This window comes from Pipistrellus hanaki, assembly GCF_964339955.1.
Source record: "Pipistrellus hanaki genome assembly, chromosome: 8".
In the NCBI taxonomy this organism is placed as follows: domain Eukaryota; kingdom Metazoa; phylum Chordata; class Mammalia; order Chiroptera; family Vespertilionidae; genus Pipistrellus; species Pipistrellus hanaki.
The window spans coordinates 55,099,735-55,123,037 of NC_140510.1; the positions used below are offsets into that span (position 1 = coordinate 55,099,735).

At 51.5% G+C, this 23,303-nt stretch overlaps 1 protein-coding gene across 9 annotated transcripts in view; it reads left to right on the plus strand.

The window, feature by feature from the left end:
• HDAC4 (histone deacetylase 4) overlaps positions 1-23,303 on the plus strand; it is a 227,139-nt gene that overhangs the window by 199,035 nt on the left and 4,801 nt on the right. For all 9 annotated transcript variants that reach the window (XM_084892691.1, XM_084892690.1, XM_084892685.1 and 6 more), the window contains 7 exons: positions 247-354; positions 2,387-2,442; positions 4,378-4,465; positions 5,932-6,051; positions 6,841-6,938; positions 13,635-13,753; positions 15,361-15,494. In XM_084892691.1, the coding sequence (XP_084748817.1) occupies positions 247-354; positions 2,387-2,442; positions 4,378-4,465; positions 5,932-6,051; positions 6,841-6,938; positions 13,635-13,753; positions 15,361-15,494 (723 nt within the window). The remainder of the gene's footprint in view (positions 1-246; positions 355-2,386; positions 2,443-4,377; positions 4,466-5,931; positions 6,052-6,840; positions 6,939-13,634; positions 13,754-15,360; positions 15,495-23,303) is intronic.

Consider the following 23,303-nt stretch of genomic DNA (forward strand, 5'->3'; position numbering starts at 1 on the left):
CTTGACATCTGTACTCAGCTTTGAGTGAGTCGGAGCAGCTGAGAATACAGGGACACTCCAGCAGGGGCAAACACAGACACACTAGTGTTGGTGCAGGCACTGTTCTTTTCTTGCTTAGGATTTTTGGCAAAAGGTAAGGCATGTCTTTGGCAAAAGGTAAGGCATGTTCTGTAATTGGTGAGTAAGAGACAGGCTCTGGGACAAGAGCCCACGGCACGGGTCTCACTGTTGGTGTTGTTTCCACAGGTGGACAGTGACACCATATGGAACGAGGTGCACTCATCGGGGGCAGCCCGCCTGGCTGTGGGCTGTGTGGTGGAGCTGGTCTTCAAGGTGGCCACGGGGGAGTTGAAGGTCAGTGAGCACACAGCAGAGATGGGCTCCTAGCAGGAAACCTGCCTGGACATTTCTGGGGGTGGGGGACTCGGCGGAGGGGAGAAAATAGCCATGTGACTCCCCCTCTAGACAGGCACAGTGAGGCACAAAGAGGGGACTTTGTTCTGTCAACAGCTGTGAATCAAGAGGAACATTTCCTACATCTGTATAAACATATCATGTAGCTGTCCCCAAAGGTATGGGTCCTCAAGCACTATAGTCTTAGGAAGTATTGGAGCATCCCAAAAACTTTTGTGTGTATAAGTTGTGTCATCAGCATGGACCATATTAGAGATGAAGCCGAGAAACTTCAAAAATATTTATAAATATCTGTCTGGCTCAGGAGGTCAGCTGGGTTCTCATAGCTACTTCTGTGTGCTCTCTGGTTATATGCTGTTTTGGTTGAAGTACCTGAAGAAAGTCGATATCACACAGACACGGAATTGTGGAAAGGAGATATCTTAGTAGCTTTTTGAGGTAATTGTGGATATTCTTTGATGCTGCACCAAAATTTAGCAAGTGGAAGTCTCTTGAATTTAGTTGCAATGTGGCACCTGAAAATCCATTGGCCTGTCTCACACATTGAATAGATCCTGTATCTGCACGTGACATGGGTAACTCTGGTCACTTGGAAATACGGGCTCATTGGGTGATGTAAGTCTTCCCAGCCTTGCCCATCTCCCTACACAGTCAGCACTCAACGCTGTTTTCTGAGTGCCAGGAGGAGTGGTCATCCAGGTTCCCCGAACGTAGACTTATTTTTACTTGAGCACTCAGATCTTAGCGCTAACGGCTACCACTGAGTACCACTTTCCCTGAGGTGACAGCTCACTTGGTTTATTTTTGAGGAAGTCCTATTCACTCAGTGTACACAGTGGTTTTCTGGCAGTGCTTCTGAGGAAAACTGGTGCTCCTGCAGAGAGCAGCCAGGCTTGGGTCAGCAGCAGAACTGCTCATACAGCCTCTAGCTTCTCCACGGGATGGGCGTGTGTTCAGGGTTGAGAGTTGATGAAATTGATAAGTTTACTGCTTCATTGAGAACATTCTGCCATTTCCCCTGCAAATGTGTGGCATGTGGGTGCCTGAGTTCCAGCTATGACACTTAGTGAACCCGCCAGTGTATCCACACAGTACCCAGCACTCTGGGAAAGGTTAGAGTCATTATAACAGCTGCTTCTGGAGGGGCACAGGGTCCCCAGGGTCTGTGGTCTGCACTCTGAACACCGCAACACAGGGTCCGTGTGCAGGGAGATGCTTCTGCACTACTGAGTTTATAGACGGACCATGAGCTTCCTGTTGCTGGTGAGAACAAGAAATGCTCATGAAAACTATTTTTATATAGTGTATCATTCTGTACAGTGCACACATTCTGTACAATGTATACATCCTGTGCAGTGTATACAGCAGCTACAGAATGTCCTTTAAGTGGATGGTTTGTTAAAGCCTACCTGACCTAGAGGTCCTAATAGAAGGCACGGGTGTTCAGCTCCCATCAGCTTCTGAGGCATTTCTTCCAGGTGTTGATGGGCTTGCTTTCCATGTGGTCTACTCCCCTGTACACTGAGCTGCAGCGATAATGACAGACCTGCACGCCAAGGCCAAACTGGGACATGACATGTGCCCCACAGCTGAGCCCCTTCCATTTCATCTACACTCGGGGACCCCATCAGGGTGCTTCCTGGAGAGTCCTGATCAGAGGTGGACTAAGGGTTCTCTCCATCCCTCCCACAATCTCACAGTGAGCAGTGTCCACCCTGGCCAGCAGGCTGGCAAAGGTAGAAAGTCAGGAATGACTTTTCCTTAGTAACCACAATCGCCTGTAGACTAGCCATCTCAGCAATGCTGCAGTCAGCCCTTTATCCTGGTCCTATCTAAGCCCTGGGTTCCGCATAAATCCACATCCTCAGGTGTCCTCTGAGTTTGCTAACCATTCAGTCTGTATGGTTTTCTCACTGATGTGAAACCAATCTTTCTTCCCTGTTTTCCCCCACATGTCTGGTATTGTGTGTAGAATGGCTTTGCTGTGGTCCGCCCTCCAGGACATCACGCAGAGGAGAGCACACCCATGTAAGTAGACACATGGCCCTGCAGGTGGGGGAGGGGCTAGTGTCTGACTCCTTAAAGGACTGAAGTTGCCACCTGCCAGCTCTCCTGTGATGTGGAATGTGCTTGCATGTATTCAGCACCAAATGTCCCCGATCTAGCATGAGTGACTAACCCAGCCATTCTGGAGTCAAAGGTCGACTTCGCTGATGGGTGTGATGAAAAGGTGAATTGGAAAATGAGAAGGAATGAAAGGAATCCACAGAATTAGTCTAGACAAGTCAGTTAAGTGTGATGCTAAAAATTGGGAGATGAGTCCATGTGGCCCGTCCTTGTTACTGAGCATTCTGGGTCAAACCCTCCACTTGTTTTCAGTATGACCTCTCAGGTAACTGCTTATGGTATGGTGATGATATAGCTGAAGTCCCAGAGTTATGCCCTCATGGCCAGCTCTCTGACTTTATTCTGGGTTCTGGATTCCCCTGGCTGAGCACCTCTGAGGCGGTGGCTGAGGTGGTGCGGTGTATGGATTGTCCAATTCATCATGTTCGTGGAGAGCCAGTGACTGGTGCACACTCACCTGGGGCAAGGTCATAAGGACTGACTCAGGCTCAGGTGTTGTGCAGCGTGCCTCTGCTGCCTGCAGGGTGAGGCGCCATCTCTTTGGACTAGGAAACCACCCCAGTGAACACGGTGGCCTCCCCTGGCCAGGAGATAGCCCAGGTGAGTTAGGAGGAGGTGATGTTGAGGCTGTGCCTTGAAGAATGAGTCGTGGTATGTCACCTGGCAGATGGCACTGTCAGGTGCAGCCAGGAAGCGCAGGGTGGCCAACGCCCTTGTAAAGCCGCTAGACCACAGTGGGGCCACGGACTAATCCGTGATGCCCAGAGGAGCTCCTGTCATTTCCAATCAGGAGTGAGGGGGTCAGAGCAGAGTTCCAGAAGGAATCATCTTTGTGTAGGAAGAAAGAGGTGGACATGGGTTGGAGTATTTGAAGCCTCATCTGAAAAGTCGCTTGCTGCCCCATGACCCAGAGCACTCACTCCAGGCCAACTGGGAGCAGGGCCTTGTCTCAGTGCTCAGAGTGACTTCTTGCTTGAATCTCAGTGTTGGAAATTCTGAGTAAACAAATGGCTACAGTGGGTGACAGAGGGATATTTTCAGTGCATTTCCTCCCCTGTGCACCAAGCTACAGCTGCACATCCTAGGGGGCAGCTCCCAGACTGCAGCCTGGATTCCAGAAGCAAAACAGCAGGCCACTCGGTTCTGTGGGAATTCCACAAAAACAGGCTTAGACTGAGAAGTCTTTCATTTTTACTTGGATCACTTTCTTAGCTTTTCTTACTCTCTTGAATAAGACTCTGGAATTACAGTCAGTCACTGGGGTGCCTGTATACATCATTGTCATATGTCTTAGAATGTAGGAAGATGGGCAGTGAGCAACTAAAATAGGTCACACGTCTGTGTTCTGTGACCCATGTTGTCTCTTGAGAGGCCAGTAAGAGGGAAATATTGGTACAAAGTGAAATGGATTTTCTTACAGGGAGCCTGGCCGCCTGCACACAGGAGACTGGTCTGTCTGTCAATCATAAGCATCAAGTAAGGTTCTCAGACTGCTTGATTAGAAATTGTACATTCACTAGACTCTCTTAAACTCTGGATGGTTCTATTGCAAGTTGTTAAAAACTGATCTAGCTCTGGGCAGTGTGGCTCAGTTGGTTGAGCGTCATCTGTGCACTGAAAGGTGGCCCTTTTGATTCCTGGGCAGGGCACTTACCCAGGTTGTGGGTTTGCTCCCCAATAGGGGGTGTGCAGGAGGCAGCTCATGGATATTTACTTTTCTCACCGATTGTTTTTCCCTCTTCCTTCCTCTCTCTCTAAAAACATCTCAAAAAGAAGAAACCCCACCTGATCCAAACCTGAATTTTTTTCTCCGTTTCTCCTGATTCTTACCTGCAGGGGTTTCTGCTACTTCAACTCCGTGGCTGTTGCAGCCAGGCTTCTCCAGCAGAGGCTGAATGTGAGCAAGACGCTCATAGTGGACTGGGTAAGAGGCCTCCCTCCCCAAGGCAGGGCTGGGGGAGCTGTGATTCTTGCAGGAAGACTATGTCCGATGTAGAGGGAGAAGGCAGGCATTTCTGCCTCTGGGGACCTTAGCTTCTGGAAACTTATCTCAAAGATTTAGAAAATAAAAGCCCAGACCTGTTACGGATCTATTTCATAACTTCAACAGCTGATCCTACCACTTCTCACAATCCCAGTGCCCCAAAGGGCAAGCTCTAGTTTAAAACGCTGTGACCTCTGAACTCCACAATCAGGGTCAAGGGTTCTGGTACTGGAGGTGGATAGTCAAGGTGTTATTTTATTTTTTTTTTTTTGCGGGGGGGGGGGGGGAGGAGTGAAGGGTATTCTCTTTAGTATTTATGATTAGTTTTATAAAATTTTAATGAAAAAAATTAGATACACCAGGTAGGCGTATGATTTATAATGCAATGTCCTCTCACTTTGAATATAAGAAAAACTAAAACGCAGCCCAGGATACCCGGCAAGCTCCCAGATGTGAACACTGGTCACGGAGGTCCAGGGGCACTTAAGTGGCTGAGGCTGCGTGATTTATGTGGCCTCAGTGAAAACAGAATCACTGGCTGCAAGTGTGCCTGGCGCCTGTGTCCCTGAGTGCTTAGTTGCTCCTAAGGGAATAACTAGAAATGCTGGGGAGGCGACAAGCGCCACGTGATCTATAACAGCTCAACCAGGTCATCAACGCAGGCGTGGCTGTAGCAGTCTGCGAAAGTTGGTGACCTTCACGGAACCTTCAGAGAACCTCCCCAAGGCATGTGCTGCCGTGTCCCACAGGATACAGGTGGCGTGCACCTGCCGCCTGTCTGCACAGAATCAGCGGTTCCTGGTGGCCTGACTATGTGTTTGTTTCTCGCAACTTATGTGCCATGGTCCTATGTTTTCGATAATGAGCACAGATGACTTTTATGAAAGGAAAGTTACTAAGCAGTTCTCTGGTATTCCCAATCACTGACATGCAAGCAGCCCCTCAAGTGCACACTGGGTGAAGCAGGCCTCCCATCTCGGTGGCCTCATGGTCCTGGCCAAGAAAGTGGGGCCTAGGGCCTGGTGGAAGCTTGGCCACCCAGTGTGATTAGGAGAAGTGGTTTGTCATTCAGTTTGGGACCTGGGCCCACAGTGCTTTGTGCCTTGTGCACCTGCCACTCAGTCTGCGGGGTAGCTTCCCACCCATTACCCCAGCGTCAGGCACAAAGCTGACACTTCTCATGTGCTCGGACATCAGCAGCCATGGTCAGAGAGAAGAAGAAGCTGCTCACTTTTCACAGACACAGCCAAGCAAGAAATTAATAAATTTCTGGGGCCCTCTGACTGACTTCCGGGCAGGGGGGTGGCATTCCTATGAACTCAGTGGCCTGGCTGGGCTGCTAGGGGACTGAGCCTGGGAGATGTCCTGGCTTGGCCCAACACTGAGTCCGCTCTCGCTGTCCTCAGGATGTGCACCATGGAAATGGGACCCAGCAGGCCTTCTACAGCGACCCCAATGTTCTCTACATCTCACTGCACCGCTACGACGATGGCAACTTCTTCCCAGGAAGCGGGGCTCCTGACGAGGTACTTAGGACCTCCTGTAGGTGTGCAGGACTTTGGGAGGAGGTCAAGGCAGGGCTACCCTGGAGACAGAGTGGATATCTGCACAGCAGAAGCAAGGGCTACCCACTCATGGAAACCCCAGAAGGTGACTTGAGGCAAGCATTGGCCTGAATTCCATCCCGTTGTGTACAGCAGCCTGATTTTTGTCTGATGTGTAAGTGAAGGCCTGGAGACTGTTTCCCACCCAAATCTAGGCTGACAGAGGTATTCCTGAGCAGGGAGCAGGATGGCCTTCTTCCTCCACGAATAACTGCTATGCAGGCCGTGCTCTTGTCCAGTACCTCGGGCACGCTGACTGTGCTCTGCTTTCATCTGTGGTGCCACACAGTGGGTCCTAGAACAACAGGCTCAGAGCCTTCATGACACCTCAGCCCAGCCATGCCTGTGATAGCCCCAGCAGTGGGGAATCCCACCCAAGGAAACAGCTACTCCACCTCCGGATCTTATTTTCCAGAAGGAAGTTGAAAGGGCAGCCTCGTCTGCCATCATTTCCTGTGGCCCTCTGCTGGCCTGTGTCTGTCACTCAGCACAGAGCTGCAGTTCATCCAGGGCCCAGGGAAAGGGTGGCTCCCACTCACCCACAGGTCAGGTGGGCGGGGCGAGAGCCCCGAATTCTATGAAAACATGCTTTCATCAGAGTCAGCATGTCAAGGGTTGTAAGGAACAGCTCATGAGGAGCACAGCCACAGCTCTGCTGTGGGACCACCAGGACTGTCTGTCAAGGGTCTGACACATGTTTCCTTCTCACAGGTGGGCACAGGGCCCGGCGTGGGCTTCAACGTCAACATGGCTTTCACTGGTGGCCTTGACCCCCCCATGGGAGATGCAGAGTACTTGGCAGCTTTCAGGTAACTGTCCTGGCTTCCTATTCATAGGCATTTAGGGGCCTCAAGGAATTTCACCACCATGCCTCAGTTCCTGTTGACTTTGACCCTCACTTTCCTTCATAAGCACCCAGACCCGTCTCAGGAGGACCTCCAGCATCCCCAGGGTGCACCTTGCAGAGACAGACGCTTCCATCCTGCATGTGGAGGGACGATGCTCTGAGGCTCTAGGGTGCGGTCTTAGTTCCTCCTATAAGCTGAAGGTGGAATCTTTGAGGCTGCCTTCTGACCTTTATCTGCAAAGCTCCAGGCTGTGCACTTTCGGTCCCAATAGTTCAGTGAAGAGATCAGGAGGTGCTGTATTAACAAAAAGTGGGTGCTCAAATCTGGAAGGCTGTGGACTCCTGATTTAGCTTCCAGAAACCTCTGTGAGAAGACGGGAGACAGAAAAGATCTTCCTCCTTTATTGATAAACTAGAAGGCCTCGCCATTCATGCACTTGCTTAGTGTTATTCTGGGCCCTAGAATTGAGCCTCAGTGTTTGCTTTTGTCATCAAGTGGTGATTTCTGCTTTGATCTGGGTCAGACTGAAGTAATTCCTATAGAGCAGGTGGCCTCTGTTGACTTTAAAATGGCAGATTGGATAGCTCAGGGTGGGGCAGGGCCCTTGAGAGGAGGAGAGCTTTGTTCAATGGTGGTATCTGACCATCTCAGAAAACCGGGGAGTTAGTGCCCTGGGGCATCTCCAGTGACTCCGCCTCCTTTTCTGAAGGCTGAGATCTATTAAGGACACATCTTGCAAAAGCTTTGCTGAGGATTCTGCCTCGCATCCCAGTAAGACCTACATGGGTCACAGAACCCTTCAAGCATCTGCTCACTCACCTCAGAACGGGGTCCGAGTCCCCAGCGCCTGCATGCGTGTGAGGGTCTGCAATGGAGAGGCCTTCCATCGTCCGCTCCAACAGCGGAATTGATCTGAAAAGGAGCCAGTTACCTCTTAGAAGACCTACCCTGATTCACACTGAATTACTTTTTCTCCTTGCCTCATTGGTCTAATTTTGATGTTTCTTCTTACTCCATCAAATATTGTGGAATTTTTATAATTACCCTGCCTAATTTAAGAAAGAAGGAAGCCCCAAAACATCTGACAATTTTCTCATGTGCACAGTTAAATATCAACTTCATGAAATCTGAACCCGTGTGTCTTGCCCACCTGGGCTGTGGCTGCATGTGCATGGAACAGCCACTCAGCATCACTCCCCTCCTGCCTGAGAACCAGCCCTCTCAGGGGTTCCTTTGGAAATAGGTGTCCAGATGCCACCATGTGGGGTGTAAACAGTGCCCAAGTGAATGTTGGTGCCATCCAGGAGACCAAGGCACAACACGGCCCAAACCTGGTGTGGCAGAGAAGGTAAAACTTCCTTTAAACTGAAGCTTGAAGTGGTAAGAACTAGGTAGTTCTCTCTTCTTTCAGACATTTTTCAGGCCAGGTTTGACTGGATTGGCCCTTGCAGCTTGTCAGTGCCCTGTGCACTCTGATCCTAGGCGGACGAGTCGGCACCTCTTCTGGCATTTCATTGGTGGTGGGCAGCCAGGCGGCCCTGGAAGTTGTCCCCCTCCCTGGGCCAGCCTTTAAGATCAACCTTTCCCTCGGAGTTTCTGTCGACATTCTGTTTTAATCTCCTGCCAAGTGTGTACATGATGATACCTTATCAAATGAGCTTTTTAAAGCTTAAATAACTTCTTTGAAAAGGAAAATTGTTTCTTTTTTTTTTTTTTTATTGATTTTAATGTAAAATAGCACTTTGAAGTTTACAATTTATGGTTCCCTGGGCATTGATCGGAGGGGGAAGAGGGTCAGGATCCGTTTTCCCCTTTCTTCTGTGCTGCTCCCTTGGGGCCCTGCGGACAGTGCGTGCCTCAGACGGAGCACCGTGTTCCTCAGACCCTGCCTGCCACATTGCATTTCAGGAGATCAAGCCTGCGATGAGGGGGAGATAAGAAAACTGCCCCTAATGAAATCCAGGAGCAGCGGCGCTTTCTCCTGGGGCGAGAGGCTTGTAGGAGAAAAGGGGGCCTAATTCAAACCAGTGGAGTGAGGCTTTGAAGTTAGCTGAGGAGCTGAGGGCTTGGGCTAGAGAAGATAATGGTGCACTTTCCTTAACCCCTCGCTTACCTGCATCTGGCAGCCCAGCAGGTCCATCTATCAGCAGTGAGGAAGTGAAATCGGGATTGTCCATACTCTGACATTGTGATTTGGATTTCATTGTGACATAGTGTCTGAGAGGCGTCAGGGACCTGCATATCCCAAAGTGGTAACTGCAGTGACCCAGCAGTTGAACAGCCGGGCAGGTTCACGTCGCCTTCCCTAGCCTTTCGGGCATGGCGTCAGGTTGTGGCACTTCTGAGTTTTGTTACATCCTTAAGGTGCGTTTTGCTTCTTTCTAACTTTTCTGTTGTGTTGAAATGTCCATGACATTCCGTGTTCTCTCCATGTCTCTAAATTTTACCTGAGGGCATTCTGCGGTGATTTTAGAAGCAAAGATATAAGCTAGAAATTCAGAATTGGGCAGTCTCGTGTTCAACTGCCCTGCCCTGGGCAGCGGGGATAGAACAGGTGATCCATGCAGTGCCTGCCCCCTCAGGTGACTCAGACAGGGACCACAGGGCTGCAGCAGGTGCATGTACCTATGCCCACTCACAAGTATGCAGGAGTGAGCTGGCACGGGTGTCGAGGAATGGGGCTTTCCCACAGGAGCCGGTCAAGGCTGTGTGGCTGCCTCCAGGGAGCTGGACCGTGACTCTGACAGTGAGTGTCCAGGGCTCTGCCCAGGTGACTAAGGTGGTGTGTTCTGCATGTTTGACAGCTATCTCATGGCAATTTGGTGACAGAATTGGTTCCAGGATGTGTGGACTGCCCTAGATCCCATGGACAAGCCCAGGGAAGCATGGCAACCCTGGCCAGAATGGGAACAGGGTGAGAAGGGCCATCTCAGAAAATGTTGGGTGATCAGATAGAACTGATGGGGGACGGGGACTGGTGGATGTGGGTGAGGATAGTGGGCAGAGAACCAGGAAGAACAGGTCTTGACTGGGCTGAAGGATGGCACAGCAGGGTCAGAAAAGGATGCGTAGTGGGGTCAGTGGTGTTTTAGCAGATTTCCAGGAAACAGCCAGAAAGTGTCCCTCTATTTGGCAGTTGGGAGGGGGCCACAGGTGACTCAGGGAAGATAGTCGGTAGAGGTTAAGACAGAATGTGCAGGAGTGAATGGGAGCTGGGGACAAGAGGCAGCAAACACACTGCTCTTCTGAGGACCTGGGGGAGGAGAGTGCCTAGTGGAGAAGCTGGGGCTCTGCCCAGAGTGAGGCAGAGATCAAGGTCAGCTCCAAGCAGCAAAAGGGCCCTTGTAGTGGAGGTAGCCTTGAGGACAATGGCAGTGAAGCTGTGGGAATCATGAGGGAAAGATGCTACATGGGTCCGAGGCCTCCTTTGGTGGTGACTGGTGGAGTATGGAGAAGCCTGTGGAGCAAGACATGGCAGGAGAGGCAGGGAGGGAAAGGGTGAGAATGGGATAGAGTCAAGAGGCCCAGGGGCCCAGGAAAGCATCCCTCCAACGCCCCAGAAGCTACAGGAGAGAGGGAAGGGTGTGCCCACTTCACCAGGATAACCCCCAGGAGGTGAGGAGGCTGGGAGCAAACGGGCCCCCAGCCCCAGAGCATGAGGCAGGCAGCAGGCTCTGCAGGGGCAGGAGTGGGGGTAGGGAAGTGATCTTCTTAGTGTGGGAGGAGCTCAGACCATCCTCAGGGTCTAGCTGTGTTCTAGCTAATGTGCACCTTCTCTGGCCACCATGCCTGTGGGCAGATGGGAGCAGGGCAAGGTTGTGGGCATCACCGCTGGTGGCAGCCAGGCCAAAGCAAGTGGGTTTCCATAATTTCTATTTGTTCTGATTCTAACTCTCAGCAGAGTTTAAATATTTTATAAACAGTTGATCCAACCAGTGGCTCTGGTGCAAACATGGTTTTTGTGGCTCTCTCAAAAGATGGGACCCAAAGTCACAGCATATAATAAACTAGAGGCTCAGGGCACAAATTCATGCATAGGTAGGGTCCCTTGTCCTGGCTGGCAATCGGGGCCAGCCAGCTTGGAGGAGGTATGGCAGGAGGTTGGCCGGCCGTGGGAGGTTGGCTGTGGGGGTGCACTGACCACCAGGGGGAAGCTCCTGCATTGAGTATCTTTCCCCTGGTGGTCAGTGCATGTCACAGTGACTGGTCAACCGGTTGTAATGGTCACTTAGGCTTTTATATAAATAAATGGAATTTTCAATCATCACAATGCTGATTGTTGAAATAGTGCCAGCAAGTGAGGAGGGCAACCACTTCCTGTAAGATGGGGGTGAGGGTGGAGGGGTGTCTGTCCATTTGGCAACTGCTGCTCCTGGTCAGGCCTCTCCAGCACACAGGAACGTCCCAGCTGCAGACATGTGTTACACATCTACAGGAAGCACATGTTACAGAAGGAAGACTGAGGAGAGCAGATAGCACTGGTAGCCCAAGTTTCCAGGCACCTCAAGAGAGGAGGCATCTACAGACCCATCTATGTGGATGATGTTTCAGGGCACCTGGAGGGACAGATCAGCTAGGGCACAGGGGTGGTGTCGTGGCCAGATGGTTAACAGCCCCGTGCCTGCTCAGGAGCATGTGCTTTGTGTAACAGACACCCCTTTGCGTTCACAGAATCTGTGAACTTTGGTTACCACATACATCCCCATAGACACAATGAAACATGTTAAAATCTGGAACTGGTGCTGGGCATTGAATAGCATCACCATGGTTGTAATGACGGGTGAGGAGCAGGGGTTGGCAGGGTGGGGCCCTCGTTCCAAATCCACCATGTGTTTTAAGTAAAGTTTTACTGGGGCACAGTCATGTGTGTTCACATGGTGTGTGTGCAGCTCACGCATGGCCATGTGCCCGCAGACTGAAAGCTAGCCACGCCCATCCAGATCCTGTGTTTTGTTCCTTGAACCTGATGGATGGTGCCCGAGACGCACACCCTGAGGCTAGTGCAGAGGTGCTTCCCAGGGAAGTTTATGAACTGCACTTGGCCTTGGAAAAGGGAATGCTGTTCAAAACCCAGCCTGGTTCGTCTGCTGTGACTCCAGTGTGAGGTTCCAGAGGCAAATTTCTCAGCTGCCAGTGCCTGTTTTTATGGCAGGTACTCAGTCCCAACTGGAGCAGATAAAAGCCACAAGGCACAGTCCATACTCTCCTCCAGGAAGCACTGGCTCAGGGCTCTTCAGCACTGGGTAGTGCATGTTCTTGGAGTAGGGCCAGGTACTCTGCAGCATGGGTCCTGCAGAGACCAGGTGGCTTTTCAATGGAAATCCAGAGTAGTTCTGGAGTAGAGGAACATTTCATTTTGAGCATGTTTGTGTCCTTTGACAAAGTTGATACTTTATGGAGTTGACTTTGCTGACTTAAATGGCTACTTCATTCTGTAATAAAAGTCCTTGGACATGGTGTCCCCGGGGCTCTGCGTGGACATGTGCCATGCCCAGTGTCTGTGACCTCCTCCTCCCAAGGGCCTCTGAAGCTCCAAGTGAAGGGAACCGGGACTCAGAGATAAATCACTGAGCGAGCTGCAGGAGCACCAAGCAGCCTTTGGTGCAGCAGAAACTGTTTGAGCTGCTCTGAGAAACAGGCGGAGGAATTGTGAACACTGGGCTTCTCCAGTGGGGCTGGCAACACGTCGGCAGAGGCTCCCAGTGCATTTAGATCATCATGTCCTCCTCTGCCCACTTCAGGGGCGTGGGCCCCAAGCACCTGTGATTCTGCCCACCTCCTCTACAGAGGAAGGAAGGAAAGTGAGAAACAAGCTTAAATGGCAGATACCACTGCTGAGCTCTACATTTAATAGTTCTTCCATTAAAATACAAAGCACATGTTTTAGGGAAACACTGACCTAATTACACTGCAGGCTCCCAGGTGGTGGTTTTGTGTTTAGTTTTTTTGTTTGTTTGTTTGTTTTTCTGTATTCAAGTAAATCTTTTCCTTGTTTCCCTTATATAATTTAATCCCAAACCTCTCAGTGAGTGTATGTATTTTTAACTATTAATTCTCTTTAATGTGACTATAACTTTTCCTTTTAAAAATCTCAAGTGTAGAATTTCTTTTTAACTAACCCGATGCAGCACCGTTGCAAGTGCGTGTATGATCATTTGTTGCTAACGTGGCCCTCGGGATGAGTAGAAGGAGGTAGGAGGGCTCCCTCGGGGCCAGCGCTGCTGAAGGGCTCTCTCACCTCCTCAGCCACATGGCCCTGTGTCCCTGATGCTGGGGCATGGCTGTGCCCATCTTGAATTGAATCAGAGCCAGTGTAAGGTGAGCAGAGCAGTCCACACTTTTGGAGAGAACCCTTAGCAGCCCTGGTAGCTGGCTCCACTTCCCCATGTTGGTGCAGCTCAAGGTTACAGACCACCTCCATGGTCTACAGAGAAAGCCTCCTACAAAACCAGTGCGCAGCTGGCTCTAAGCATTCGTACAGGGCCTTGTTGGTTTGGACTTTTTAGGTACTGTGAAATCTAACTCTCAGCTATCAGATTCCAGCTTCCATGAGAGCCCTCAGCCCACTAACCTTGAGGGGAACTACGTTCAGTGACCAAGCAGCCCTCCCATCTGTGTCCCCGCTGTCTCAGTGTCACCTTTTCCTGCCCTTTTCAGAATGGTGGTCATGCCAATCGCAAACGAGTTTGCCCCGGATGTGGTGCTGGTGTCAGCAGGCTTCGACGCCGTGGAGGGCCACCCCACACCTCTGGGCGGCTACAACCTCTCTGCCAAATGTAAGTCGGGTTTTCAGGAGCTTAATGGGACCTGCTGTCTCTGTGGCCAGCTGTGCTGTATCTCACATCTCCCGTTCAATGACATTTCCAGAGACGTGACAGTGTGGGCAGCCCCAGAAAAACAATGGGGGCAGCAGGATGGTGTGGACCAGGAGGTCACAGGCCCTCCCCCCGGAGGTCATCCAACCCACAGTGCTGACCTGGGGGGCTCATGCTCAGCTGGGCGCATGCAGGCCACTGGGTCTCCAGTCCGGCTGAGAGCTGGTGTGGTCACTCACATTGAGGGCAGGAACATACTCTAAAGCCTGTGAGGGGGGGTAGCTGAGAGAAGGTTCAGTTCAGAGTTGGAGGGAGGAGGGAGCCCCAGATTATGGGTTCGCCTAAGGATTTGCATTAGATGAAGGCCCTACTTCCATTATGGGAGGGAGTCCTGTAAAAAAGCCCTCCCACAGGTTGGGGCCTCTGCTTCTGCCGACACGGAAAGTCACGTCAGAGACGTACTGGCGTGGAGCCTTGGTCCACAGAAGATCCTGGGCACCCTCACCCCTGCCTGGCCACCACTACCACCACCAGCCCCCTGCTGTGGTGGTCACAGCAATCTAGATCCTGGGACTCTACAGGACACCCTGGGGGCCCCTCGTGCTAACCCCATGGGTGCAGATGGCCAGGGAGAGCCTGTCGTCTCTCCCTCCCACAGGGAGAGTGTGGATCTCCCAAGAAGAATGAGGTCAAACCAAGGGCTAAACTGGCGAAGCCGTGTTCCAGTGCGGGGCCCCTCAGATCCGTCTGAACCCGGGCAGTGTGGTTCAGTGGCGAGGAAGTGACCAGGCAGCCAGGAAGCCCATGTCCCTGTTTCCATCAGAGATTAACCAGGGCTTCGGGAGGTTACAGTGCCCATGGCTGCCAGTGTGGGGCCGGGTCTGCCGATGGCCACCTGGCAATGGGATGCTGACCAGTGTGGCATGTTTTCACAGGCTCTTTAATAAATGTCAGGCTGTCTGGCCGAGGGTGGTAATTATCATTACCCATCACGTTTCTGCCTGTGGGAGGGTGACGTGGGTGCAATGGAGGGAACATGGCTATTGATGAAAGCCAGACACTCCAGATGCAGATGTCAGAGTCCTAGAAGGGCACACGCAGCATTGACGTGTGTGCCGGAGTGTGTGTTCATGTGTGTGCCCAGCACACCCCCAACCAGAACCTCTGGCCTAGGGATGGACATGGCCATGCCGCCAAGGCTGCCTACAGCTGCCCTGCTCCAGGCATCCTGTCTCCTGGCCTCTGGTCCCCATGTGAGAGAGCCTGGAGGCTCCTCCTGAGGCCCATCCCCACCCCCCAAACAAGGTGATTTGCAGCATTATGAAATCAAAGCACTGAAACCGTAATTCCTGCTCTCACACAGATCAAACAGGATCCCAAACCGAATTCCTCGATGAATTTATTGTGATCGAACCTGGCTTCCATTATGAGCCGCAGTGTGCCAGCCCCCTGGGTCTGTAATGTGATGTAATGCACTTCTGGACGCTTTGATCTGCTGCCAGCGTCGGCCCTGCACCCTCCCTGCGCCCGCCCTGCCCTCTACTTGTATCTCCCTTTTCCCGTTGCAGGTTTCGGGTACCTGACGAAGCAGCTGATGGGCTTGGCTGGTGGCCGGATAGTTCTGGCCCTGGAGGGGGGCCACGACCTCACGGCCATTTGTGACGCCTCAGAAGCATGTGTTTCTGCTTTGCTGGGAAACGAGGTAGGAGGCCTGGAGGCCCATGGTTGTTGCATACAGGCTCCAGGCCCAGGCCTGTATGGGCCACTTCACTTGCTTCCCACTCGGTGTTTGATGTCCCCTCCACCCCCACTCAGGCAACATGTCTGACAAAACTGCTTGATTATGGCCACAAGGAGGTGAGCAAAAGGATCATCAAGAACCCTTCATCTTAAAAATGTAGTTTAGGGTCCTATGTTTTGAAGGGGCTCACCTTTATGTGTGGGTCACCTGGAGAGGGGTCTCAGTTTCCTCCTTCAGCAACCGTCAGTTCCCCAGAGGTTCTAAGGCAGGTTCCAGGAGTGGCGTCTCTATGCAAGTCTCGGGCCCTGGGTGAGAGGCCTCTGCCTCCTGGGCTCACAGACACCCAGGTCCGGCTCTGCACAGTGTCCTCAGAGGCTCAGGACACAGTCAGGGAGACACATTAGCTGGACCAAAGGGGCTCAAGGGATCTGGACCAGGGGAGGCAACTCCAAGGCTGGAGGAGAGCCACTGGGCGTGCTGCACTCCAGGCTGACCTGGACCAAAGGAGGGCAGGCTGGTGGGAGGGAAATGCCTCCAAGGATGCCTAGCCTGCTGAATGGCCACACTTCCTGAAACTTGAAATCCACCCACAGCCTTTGGATATGGGGCCACAACTCTGTCCCCTGAGCCCATCAGAGGTTCATGGAGCGGGTTCAAGATCCCCCAAATGTAGCTTCTCTTGTTGCTTTGATGTCTCATGTTGGTCCTAGAGATGAACTGGCTGGTATTTGGGGAGCTCGGGTGAGTGCCCTAGATTAGAGGCCCAACCACACAGAGAGGTGCCAGGGCCCCTGCTCTCATGCTGTCCCATCCCTGGGACTCATCTCCCTCACCCATCAGACAGGGTGACTGAGCACACTCCTCAGTCAGGTCAGGGCTACCTGGTGTTCAGTCAGGGGGCCGTCATCTCCACAGCTTTCCTCCTGCTGGTCAACACCAGGAGCGCAAGGCTTCAGTTAAGGCCCATCTTGGGTGCGGCACCCTCACAAGTTCATTGCTCAGTGGGGCTCCGTCTCCAGCTTCTGACCTGTGGGCTGAGTGCCCAAGAGGCCTCCTCCAGGAAGCAGTCACTGGGAGCCCGCCCTGGCCGGCCCTGAGGCTTCCCTTAGACCCACCCACCCCGCTTCCCCCCCGAAACACAGCTGACAGGGCCCACGAGGCATGTGGGGAGATGCAGAGGGGGGCATCGAGCAGGTGTTGAAAACGCCATATTGAACTTTATTGCATCCGCCAGACTGGGGAGATGGCCAGTTGTAGTGAAGTCTCCTGTGATGTGAGGTAGCATTCTGTCCTGGAGCTGTTCCCAGTCCACATTGTTCCCTGTGACTTGTATGAACTGACAGAAGGTAGGCTGTGGGCAGGAGGAGGAGGCGTATGGCCAGTGTCCTGCCAGGCTCATGCGGGACAGAGATGACGGGTGTCATGTGGAAGCAAAGGTGAGGTATCGCCCAGATCCGGTCCTCAGCCAGCTGAGTGTGACAATGACCTGATGTGGGGTTGGGTCCATAGGAAGCTGTGTGTGTTCTCCTGAGAGATGGCCCGCAGAGGAGAGCCAGGCCAGGTGCCTTGGGGAGTGGGCACCTGGGAGGAAGGCCATAGCTCTGTCTGCCCCTCTCGAAGGCCAGTCCTGAGGAGGGTGGACTGAGTGAGCACCATCCTTGGGGGGGGGGATGCTAAACCCACTCTGTGGACCTCTGAAGGGCTCAGAACAGAGGTGTGGCCCCATACGCAGCATGCTCCTGGGGCTGCAGTTGTGGTGGGGGTGCTCAGGGCTGGAGGAGAAAGGAGTGTGGTCCCAGCTCCTGAAGGCCCTGTGGCGCTCCAGCTAGCCCCCACGCCCTGGCCACCTTGCTTGTTGTGGACAGTGTTCATTTTAAGCCAGGTCACAAGCAGATCAAAGGTCCTAGTGGCACCCCATGTCTAGTCAGCTGGTTATCGATACGCTTGAATATTCCCAAATAAAATGCCAGTGTGCTTTTTAAAGTGCTCACAGAATTTCACCTAGCCTTTCTTCATATAAAACAATATCCCTTTCCAGCTAAAGTTAAAAGGCAACTGACTTATGTATTTAAACCATCCCAAACCTTTTTGATTCTTCGAGTTACTTTAAAATAACAATAGAGAACTGAGCTTTCAACTAAGGCCTGTCCCTGCTTCCTGCTTCACTCTTCTGACAAGAAAATGTTCCTTTACTTACACACATCAAAAAGCAGGAAACACTGGTTTATCAAGGTCTCTTAAAAATATTTTTAATGCAAGAGAGTTGGACGGAGCCCCACTTCTCTGCCCTGCAGCCTTTGAAGTGGATTGATCTATGGTGTGTTGGACGACTTGGTGCACACAACGGGCAGCCAGCTGTGGCCAACATAGCCACCTGGTGGTGTGGCTCCAGGGGAAAGAGGCAGGAACTGAGCCTATAATAGGAGACCCGCGCTGTGCCGAGGTCCACGTTGCTCCCAAGAGCCATTTCATTGAACAGTTTTGGCTTTTTTTTGCAACTATTGGTGACAACTGACCTTGAAAACTCAAATGTTTTGCAGGAGCATTGTAAATGGAGGTTCAGGGAGTCCAGCAAGTGGGGGGCTAAGATGAGCAGTGAGAGCCCATCATTTCTCATGTCACCCCAAGACAGCGTTTGGTTTTGACCAATTTTCTAATTAATCATGTGGCATATCAAGGATCAATGCCATCATTTCATTCAACCCAACTCCGAGATCAATGAAGGAATTCACAGAGGATAAAGGTGGAGCCTCAGTGTTGGGAGAAAAGGCTTTCATTGGAAATTTAGCAACTGTGTTATGTTGTTACACTTTAGGAAAGGTGTGGCTGTGACAAAACACAGTGATTACAAACAGCTGTGTGTGTGAGAGGCAGACTCAGAGACTCTGAGTCCACTCAGTCTGGGAGCCAATTATCTGCTTTTAGTCGGCCATCTCCCCCGCACTCACACATGCTCATACACTCACACTCATAGGCATGCTTGCACATGCTCACACAATCATGCATACACACACTTGCAGTCATGTTTATGCCATGCTTACAAATGCGCACACTTGCACAGTCATGCTTGTACTTACTCTCAGCTATACTTATTTATACTCACAATCATGCTTACACATGCTCACACTCCCCGCCAGGGTCACCTCCTGCCAGCAGTGGCCGTAGTTTCAGCTGTGTGCAGGCCCCAGTGCATGTGTGTCTGCTTTAGGGCAGTGCATGCCTCCTGTCTGTCCACTTAGAAGGTGGGCCCTCACCTATCCTTCACGTACAGACCATCCTCCTCACCCCAGTCATTGTCACAGAAGGATGTAGGGAAACAGTGACAGTTGGCCCTGCCAGGCCCCCTTTGTAAAATGGGTAAGAAACTCATCCTAGTTGCCAGCCACCTACCTCAGCAAAAGCGTAGCTCACAGCCAAGAGTGGATGCCATCTTGGGCCCTGTCCCCACTTGCTCAGCAGGTTCAGTATTTCTAGCATTGACAGCCAAGCTCCCACTGTGGAGCCCTAACAGCAAGAAACTCTTGTGTTCACAACACTCAGCTTTGGTGACTGATTTTTTTTTTTCCCCAGAGAGAAATAGAGAAGGAAAGAAAGATAGAAACATTAGTGATAGGAGAGAATCATTGATCGTCTACCTCCTACACATCCTCCACTGGGGATCAAGCCCACAACCCAAGCATGTGCCTTAACTAGGAATCAAACCATAACCTTCTATAGGTCGATGCTCAACCACTGAGCCATGCCAGTGGGCTGATTTTTTTTTTTAAATATCTCATTCTCTTCCAAGAAGATTTGGCAACTATAAAAATATGAGACAGGAGAGCCAGGAAGCCAGGCTGGAACATGTGGGGGAGATGAGTTGCTCTGGCCCTAGGTCAGTCCAAGGACACGGGACAACCTTGCCTGCACTGTTCTCTCCACACCTCTTCCCCTACTCAGGGAGGGAGTGATAGGGCTTTCTGAGCATCTGGTCACTGAAGAAGAGCCGCCACATGGCACACCAGTGTCTCCAGCATGTTAGGGTGGCATGTCACGCACTGGTCTAGTTTCTAAGCACAGCGACTGAGGCCTCCAAGCCTGAGCTGATTGGGAGTGTGGGCTTCATGTTCTCTGCAACACATCCCCCAAATCTCCCACAGAGAGGAAGAATGGGGAAGGGGTGCACTCACCCCTGAAGGCATCACCCTGCCACTCTGCAGGTGACAGGACCCACCTAGGAAGAGCAGGCCTGGGCCTCTCCCACAGGTCTCCCAAGAAACTAGCCTCTCCCAGCCAATGTCGCTCGTGGTTGAGCATCGACCCATGCACCAAGAGGTCTCTGGTTTGATTCCCTGTCAGACACGTGCTCAGGTTGTGGGCTCAATCCCCAGCAGGAGGTGTACGGAGGCAGCTAATCCATGTTTCTATCTCTCCTTCCTCTCTCTCTAAAAGCCAATAAAAACATATTTTTAAAAAGAAGAAGAAAAGGAAAGATCCCGGCCAGTGTTGCTCAGTGGTTGAGTCACCCATGAACCAGGTCACAGTTTGATTTCCAGTCAAGGGCACGTGGACTTGATTCCCAGTGGGGGGTGTGCAGCGGGCAGCCAATCGGTGATTCTCTCTCATCACTGATGTTTCTATTTCTCCCTCTCTGAAATCAATAAAAACATTAAAAAAAAAGAAAAGAAAAAGAAACTAGCCTCTTTCTGACGTCATCCTGGCATGTGCAACCTCCATGCCCTCCCAGCCAGGCAGGAACTTTGTCACATGAGGGCCTGAGGCAGCAGGTGGGGAGGGCTGGGCAGCCTGCCCAGCTGGTCCCCGATTAGGAGGAAGGGTGCTGTCATCACAGCTGTACTTTCTTACTCTGCTGTTTACCAAGTCCCAAGCCTTTAACCTTTTTTAAGAAGGAATTTGTTTTTTAAAAATTGTTGAAAACCAACATGAGAACAGGTTGCCAACTTGTCACCAGCTTTCCTGGGCCCCGTTGTGCTGCCTCGGTGGAGGATTCACCGCCCACTCCTCAGGTCACCCTGAAGTAACTGTGTGGAGGGACAGGTCTGGTAGTGTCACCACTAGGCCTGACGGTAGCCGTAGGTTCCCGTGCAGCTGTGCAAGTGCTGGGGCAGCAGGGATGTGTGGGGAATGCAACGGACATAAAGAGGCAACTGGAGCCACAGATGGGTGGAGGGGACCGGCTAGCAGCACAGAACTGCCTAGGAGGCCCCTCTGAAAGCAGCCACAGGAAGTCGGGAGGAGGCAAAGGTGCTGCAGAGAACCCTCTGAGCCAACAGTGTTGTCAGACTTTAGTAAATCTTTGAGGGGTGAGTCCCTTCTTCCTGGCTCCTTTTTCTTAAGTCCAGACCAGAAGCCGTCAGTGTCTCTGGCGGTGGAGCAGAGCCTGGCACTAGGAGGTGCCCATAAAGGCTCGTGGAAAGAATTGGTTCAGTACAACCCAGTAGCATCTCATCACTCATGCTTTATTCCACTTAGGGCATAGCAGCCTTGCCCTAAAAGCCCAGGTCCACAATCGCCCTTTTACCTTCCCTTTGTTCAATGGAACCAGTAGAAACACACCCAGTCCCTGCCATTGGTGCTGGCCTGAGTTTGTTTCCCTCTCTCCTTCATGCACAGGAAGCACCTCCGGCTTTCCTGTCCACTGCCCAGGGAAACAGTCTTCAGAGATCACTCTCCTGGTAGATCACTCCGTTCTTTCCCCTGACTTCCATGTAACTTCACATGGCAGAGGGGTGTGAGCTCAGGACAGGACCCTTCATGGTTCCTGCCTTACTTCACCAGCCTAGGAGAGCTCCACCCCCAGACGCCTTGTCAGGTGCTAGGTACAGAGACAGTGAGTCTCAAGTGCTGCACTAATGCTCAGGAATGGGTGATGGGGGGTCCTGGCCAGCAGTGACATGTCACAGGACTGAGACATGAGGGGCTGAGATTGACAGGAGGAAGAGACTTATAACCCTGGAGGGCTAGCCACCACCATTGTATCCATCCCACTGGGGAGAGTGGCATGGGGAGCCAACTGGAGATGGGAAAGCAGCAACAGTAGTAACTTCCTCCTATGTGTGCACATGCACACTCTAATGCTCCCCTCTGCTTCAGAATGACTGATAACTTATGCAGTGCGTTCCTTTTAAAACACTGGCAAAAAAAAATTCTGGCAAAATATTCAAGTTGGGACCTAATGATTGGGACACATAGGCTGTACTGAATAACCCCAAAATCTCAACGGCTTGTTTTCTGCTGGAGCATCATGTCCAGCGAGGGCCTGAGGCCCTGCCCCTCATCTTCCTCAACAAAGGGCCAGTGCCCTGGGAACCAGTGCCCTGGGAACACTGCTCCTCTCCCTGGTGGAGGCCACAGTAGAGCAGGGCTCCCTTTGGTGGTTACAGTGACTGCAGCCCCAGAGCAGTGCTCACCTGTGCCTCTGAGGTAAACGCCAGCAGAGGGAGCCGTGCTCCCAGGATACACCCTTGCTCACCTTTGGAAGGTGATGTCAGTGTTAGCAGTGGGTGAGGAACTTCAGCAACGCTGGCATCCCCACGTTTGATTTCTGCCAACGTGATGGGCAAAACAGCACCGGTGGATGGTCATCTCGTCGCCCGGGGCTGAGCATCTTTTCATGCTGGGCCACTTGGGCTTCTCTTCTCATGGAGACCATGTCATTTCCAGTTTTTTATATTAGACCATGTTTGGAAGGACGGATGGGATGGGGGTGGTGGTGAGTGGATGGATGGGATGAGGGGTGAATGGATGGAAGGGTGTCTACATATGTGGGAAGGGTGGGTAGGTGGACAATAGGAGTCCCCTCTTTTTCTGTCTCTGGGAGAGTGTGTAGGATCAGAATAGTCTGTTCTTCTTGACTGGGATGGCTCTCCTGGGCCCTGGGTTTTCTTTGGGTGAAGATTTTAAATAATTAATTCAGTACCTTTAGTGGCTTTGGTCATCCATTCAGGTTTTTCTATTTCTTCTTGAGTTAATTTTGGAAAGTTATACTTTACCAATAATTTACCCTTTCAGCCAAGTTTCTGACAGCATCTCTTACTGTCTTCATATATGCTGTATCTGGGGCCTGTTACCCTTCACTCTGTGCCTCTAGTTTCTCCATTAGTCTTGCTGCACTTGTCTACTTAATGGGTAATTTCAAAATATCAACCTTCAGCTACAACATCTTTTTTTTTTTTTCCTTTAAAATGTATTTCTTAATGTCCATTAAGCCACACTCGCTAATTGTGTTGCCCACGTTTTAGTTTTCTCTAAGAAGTCAGTCTCCCACTGTGATGGTACCTTTCCCCATATCTAATTTTAGGTCCGCCAAGTTTACCTCATACACTTTAAATCGATTTTGCTAAATAAGTACAAATGTTAGATCTTTATATCCTTTTGATGAATTGAAATTTTTATCATCACACGGTGACCTTCTTTGTGCCCAGTTCAATCCGTCGGGCCCAGTGCGGCAGACGCCACGCCAGCCTCCTCTCGCGGGGTTTGCGGAGCACCAGTGTCTCCTCGCCGTGGAGCCCCCCCACCCGTCCGATGTCTCTTGTACCCAGCTAGAGGCAGGGATCCTGTTATCTTTAGATCCAGTGCCACAACCTGTGCTTTGGGCGGAGACTTTGGTTGTGACCATTGGTTTGAGTGCGGGTTGTTTGGTTTGTTCAGATTCATTTCCACCATCCAATTCTGTGCTATTTGCCCCTTGCCTTGGCTCTCTTTTCTCTTTCCATGCCTGCTCTTGACACAGGACTGCATTTGTCCTCTCTCTTGAGTGGGAAGATA